This window comes from Daucus carota, chromosome 8 (assembly GCF_001625215.2).
Source record: "Daucus carota subsp. sativus chromosome 8, DH1 v3.0, whole genome shotgun sequence".
In the NCBI taxonomy this organism is placed as follows: Eukaryota; Viridiplantae; Streptophyta; class Magnoliopsida; order Apiales; family Apiaceae; genus Daucus; species Daucus carota.
This window is the reverse complement of record NC_030388.2, coordinates 5,300,775-5,306,278: the sequence shown is the minus strand read 5'-3', so window position 1 is coordinate 5,306,278 and position 5,504 is coordinate 5,300,775. Positions and strand designations below refer to the sequence as shown.

Sequence of the window (5,504 nt, the reverse complement as noted above, 5' to 3'; positions counted from 1 at the left end):
TAGCTTACAAATAATCTCTTAGTGATTTATATTTTATCACTAAGAGCTGCTAGGTTACACGAATGATATTCAATTGTTAACTCATCTAGAGTAAACCCTAAGCTGTGTTTATATACACAGTTACATGATATCTACTGATTGATTTACAATTATCTGCTTCCTAAAATAATCTAATCAGTAGCTATCCTTTTCCTGTTCTGATTTGCATATCTTCCTTGATATTCTCTTTCCTTGTTTATCCAGATCTTCTCCTAGAAATCAGCCGCCTGCAAACTCTGATCATCATACAAACTCTGATCCAGCTGGTAGTCGTTAAACTCTGATTCTAGTTTTAACTCTGACCTTCATTTCTGCATACTAAACAAGTTAAATACCTGTGACATCATCAAATATGTAACAATCTCCCCCAACTTGTACATTAGACAGAATGAACAAGTTCTATATATATATACTGATGATGTCAAAAACAATCAAGAACAAATGCATGAAGTAACTAATCTGCAAAAATTAATTATTATTACTTACAGAACAAGCAGAACTAATTACAACTTACAAAACTAGCAGAAGCTAACTAGCCAATCAGTCTATATCCATAGCTCTCCTTGACAAACTGAGTGATCAAATCTTTTTCAATCTGTTTCAGAGTCTGTATCATCTGAGCTTTGACAGTCTTTAACTCTTCATTGTCTTCTCCTGTCTGGTATATAGCTGATCTCAAGGCTCTTGCCTTGCATCTTTTCATAGCTTCTCCCAATTGAATAGCTCCTGGTCTGTCAGCTTCATTATTGTAACCCAAAATTCTGGTTCCAGCTATAGTCTCCATAACAGAGCTATTTTTGATCATATCAATCTCTGAACCATCTTCTTGAGTTATCATAGGAACATATTCAGCATTAGAACTTATCCTATAAAATCTTCTCTTTTCTTGGATAGTTCTTTTCAGCCTCTCAGACCATCTCTTGGTTGCTTCATTCTTTATCTCAAGCATATAATTAATATGCTCAAGTTCCCTTAGAGACTTTATTAATAGATCAGCTTCAGAAATTCTGTAAACTCTGCCAGATTCCAAAAATATAGCAATTTTCTCTTTATCTTCTGGCCCATCATGAGTATCCATCAGAATTTGTACCGACTCTATTTTGTCAAGGTCTTTCTGTGTTACAACTTCTCCAGCCTTCTCAGTGAGAGGATATGGATCTTTGAAGAAAGTTGCAGCACTTGTCTGAATTTTCTCTTTCTTGTGACCTAGACCAGTTGTGTCCCTTGCTTCCTTTCCTCTTGTTCCTTTGTCTCTGATTTGAGTGAACAAAGAGCTTTCCTTGTACTGTCCTGTACCAAGGTTTCCAAATAAACTCTTCTTCTTTGGTTCAACTATATCAACTTGAGTCTTGTCAGAGGTTGACTTTATCCAGGTAGCTTTTACTTCAGCTGATCTTCCTTCATATTTTTAGCTTGAGCAGTGTCAGAGGCTAAATTCTGATCAATAGACTCAGGAACTGTTGCAAGTGTCAGTTCTGATCCAGTTTTCTTTTCTGATGGAACACCATCAATGACATTTTTCCCTTTTTCACTGGAATCAGAATCAGACTTCTTCTGATAAACTCTGGGCCTATTGATATCAGCATAATTGACTTCACTGATCACTATTCCTTTTCTTTTTGAAGATGGTAATTTCTTTGAGGAGGAATCAATGATCTGTTTCTTTCCATCAGACTTTGCTTTCTTTTCATCAGACTTAGATTTGCTGATCTTCTTCTTCTCAGCAGCCAACCTTTCTTCTTCTTTTCTGATATCTTCAATTGACACCCCTGGATTTTCTTGTTCAAATATATTCTTTGCAACTGCTTCATCAAAATCCAGTTGTGTAGGAGCTTTGTAGAATAAGGTTGTTTCCTCTCCCTGAATCTTCACTGTGTGACTCAAAATTTTTGATTCAGGATTACCAAGCTCAATTAGTTGCTCAGAGAGAGCTTTTGATTTATTGTCAGCTGGTATCAGAGGTTGAGTTGTAGTCTGAGTCTGAGACTTTGTAGTCTGAGTTTGTTTAGAACTGCTTCCAACCTTATCACTCCTATTTTCCTTAGTCTCACTCTGAGTGTGTAAGACTATTTCAGAGTTTGTATTTTCAGATTTTTCAGCTTTCTTCTTTTCTTCATCATCCTCCTCATCATCTGGCTTTCTCTGTTGCTGATCAACCTTGCATTTGTCTTTAAGAACTTTCTCCCCCTTTTTGACATCATTAGAGTTCAAAGCATTAGAGTTGAGAAATTGTACCAGTTGAGCTACAGAGGAGCTCAAATCAGCCAGAGTTTGCTGCATTGATCTCTGAGTGGATTCAATAGAAAATAGCCTGGCTTCCACAGAAGAGGATGGGGCTCTGTGCATATTCCTGGAGTAAGTTAATGTACAGACCTTGCTCTTTGTAGACACAGAGTGAGGAATTGTAGAATCAGGAGTTGGTGAAGAATCTCTGACAGGTGAAGGAACTTTGATAGGTGAAGGAACTTTGATAGGTGAAGGAACTCTGACTGGAGAGAATGATTGAATTGGAGAGACTTCCCTGACTGAGATGCTTTCTCTGAGCAGAGCAGAGATTTCAGCTATAAGGGATCCTGAGTCAACAGGTGGAACAGAGTTTACTTCAGTGTCATCATCATCATCATGAGCTGTGATGCTGATAGTATGTGAACAAAGAGGAGATGTAGCTCCCTCAGAGTTTGCAGCATTGAGGATCTCCTGATCAGGAGCTGCAACAAAGTTTTCAACAGGAATCAGATTTTCCTGAGCAATCTCAGGAGTAGACATATGTTCTTCTGGAGTAGGCACATGTGCTTCTGGAGTAGACACATGTTCTTCTGGAGTTGTTCCTGAAGAAGGTATATCAGCTGCTGGAGGTTGTGGCAAAAGATCCTCTGACTCAGGAATATTTTCTGACATAGGAATGTCAGCTTCTGGAGTATGTTCTGATGAAGTTGTCAGAGGCACAGCAGATAGTGGTTCCACCATCAGAGGATCAGAGACTGTGACCATCTCAAGAGGATTAACCATGGATTCCTGAGGAGGGTCCACAGTAAGATCAGTGATTGTGGAGGTGGGCTTGATCTTCTTTTTGGGCCTGGAGACAAGAGGAGGGGGTACTGGTTCATTGTCAGAGTCAGAGTCTGAGATCTGCTGTAAAAATCTTCTCTTCCTAGGTGGAGGAGATGGTTTGGATGGTGATTTTGAAGATCTCAGCACCCTGGTAGGTGAAGATGTTACAACTGACCCTTTTTGGGAAGGACCAGAGGTGGACTTGTGGTCAGATTTTACAACTGGCCCTTTTTGGGAAGGACCAGAGGTTGGTACATCTGTTTGTTGCTTGTGTGAAGAGGAGGGTATATTCTAATCAGAGAATATGGAATCATATTTTTCTGGCATTGCCTACTTCAGTTTATCCTGTACAGTTACAGGAATAACAAAAACAGGTAGTTGGGGTTTCTTACTATCCTTTTTCATCAAATCAGTGAATGCTCGTTTAGTGATTTTAAAAGGTAGTTCAGTATCAGTATCAGGATTAGGTACCAGAGGATAACGGTATGATAAAATAAGCTGACAAAATCGAGCAAAGTAAACAGTATTCTCATCCTCTAACTTTCTATCACCAATAAATCTCAAAATAGATGGAGCAATATCAAAGTTGAGATTATGGATAAGAGAATACCCAATCTGCTGACTGAAGAGAGGAATAGCATCAAAATTGCTGCATTTATTTCCAAAAGCTCTGGTTATGCAGTCATAGTAAAAGCTCCATTCTTTGCAGAGACATGGACGCTTGAGTTCCCCCATTTTATCAGTGCTACTAGAGTATCCAAAGAACTGCATCATATCCTTCAGAGTTTGAGTAGAAACAGCACTGTGATACTTGGAATGCTCTGGAAGGTGAAGAGCCTTTCGAACCGTCTCAGGAGTTATAATATACTCCTGTTCCTCATAAATACAGGTTAAGGATGGTGATCCATGTTCACCATCATCATTATATCTTGCTGAACGCCAGAGAGTCAGAACTTGAGCCGGAGAAATAACCTCTGGTTGAGTGAGTGCATACATGAACTCACTGTGGGCAAGATAATCTTGGATTAGATGGAACTCACTGGGAGCTTCATCATTGGTCAGAACTGCAGCATAGTTGTTGGTAACGAACTTGGCACCATCATATTCGAAGGCTTTGGTCGACATTGTCTGAAAAATCAAGAAATCGTGAGTTTGAGGTACTGCAGGTAAGGTGTTTGTCAAAAATCTTGTGAGAAAATGAGTTGAGAGTTTGAGAGAGAGAGAGAGTAAGTAGAAATCGTGTGAAAAATGTGAAAATGATTTTCAAGAACGATATATATATATGTATATGCACGATGTTCTGACTCTAAGTGTTAGTGGGACACGTGGCAATCTCTGAGCGGTAAAAAAAATGGTAGTGGAGTAGTAATAATGAGCAGCGTGTGAATCTGTACAAACTTGCACCATTTACCGATAAAACACAATTATTTACCGTGTTTTTCTCCACTCAAGAATTCAAATGGATTTTGTACCATTTGACAGTAAATCTGATATTTATCTGACCAAAATATATTTATTTTAAACTCCGACTTGGATCAGAAGTTTGACTATTGACCAAAGTTTAAATAAATGGCAGATTATCAGAAAAAACAACGATTAGTCATAAAATTTTGCACTGATTAGAAATAAGGAAAATCTGGCAACCAATTTTTCCTCAGAGTTTGCAAACAATTATTTGAATTTAATCAAAAATCACTCAATGTCATAAATTTTTGTTAATCACAGATATGGAATGTGAGGTGTGTGTTGTCATGATTATTCTAATTGTAACAGAGATTGACAAATTTCTTGAGTAAAATTAGAAAGAATCAGATGTAGAGAAGATGCTTTAACCATCTCATAAGCCGAGTGTCTCACATATTAGATCAGAGTTTAAAGTTTCTCTAGTTTGTAAGACAAGTATCTTTTGAAAGGAAACTTCTCAGGGTAAGTGAGTCATAACCTTCATCAGAATTTTGTTTCAGTGTATTTCTCCAGTAATCAGAGAATGTGAAAGGTCATCAAGAAAAATACAATTTTCTGATGCATTTTGCTTAATACCAGCAGTGCACATGGATCTTTCCTTTCACAGATTTTCTAAGATCTCAAAGGAGTACCTGAAATATCTTTCTTTTCTTTTCTTTTCTTTTCTTGTCTTTTCTTTTCTTGTCTTTTCTTTTCTTTGAGAGGAAACAAATTTGTGATCCATATCTAAGACCTAATTACTCTTAGCTCATGAGAGGAGTAAAGCAAATTCTTCACTGAGTACTTATCTAATTTTCAAGAAGTAAGGCAGTCTAAGTAACAACTCCAATCATGTTTTGTGTAGCAAGGAGTTCCACATATGTAATGTCTCAAAAATTAGACTCCAGAGTTTTTCATGATCTAATTCAGGTATTTGCAACATATTAAACACAGGAATATCCTTCATCAGT

The 5,504-nt window shown here is 37.6% G+C and overlaps 1 protein-coding gene across 1 annotated transcript; it reads right to left on the bottom strand.

Annotated features, from left to right (window-relative positions):
- Nucleotides 1–571: 571 nt before the first annotated feature.
- LOC135148434 (uncharacterized) lies at nucleotides 572–4,215 on the bottom strand. Its single transcript, XM_064083652.1, has 4 exons — nucleotides 3,857–4,215; nucleotides 3,442–3,634; nucleotides 1,424–3,357; nucleotides 572–1,292 (listed from the first exon to the last, which is right to left on the bottom strand). The coding sequence occupies exons 1-4, from the start codon at nucleotides 4,213–4,215 to the stop codon at nucleotides 572–574; spliced, it is 3,207 nt and encodes a 1,068-aa protein (XP_063939722.1).
- Nucleotides 4,216–5,504: the final 1,289 nt, after the last annotated feature.

What these genes read in the sequence shown, in the direction of transcription:
- LOC135148434 (XM_064083652.1), bottom strand. Translation starts at nt 4,215, where the DNA reads ATGTCGACCAAAGCCTTCGAATATGATGGTGCCAAGTTCGTTACCAAC. An exon ending in ACTCTGAAGGATATGATGCA is followed by an intron (nt 3,635 to 3,856) that starts GTTCTTTGGATA and finishes TATTGGTGATAG; the next exon opens with AAAGTTAGAGGATGAGAATA. An exon ending in ATGAAGGAAGATCAGCTGAA is followed by an intron (nt 1,293 to 1,423) that starts GTAAAAGCTACC and finishes CACTCAAATCAG; the next exon opens with AGACAAAGGAACAAGAGGAA.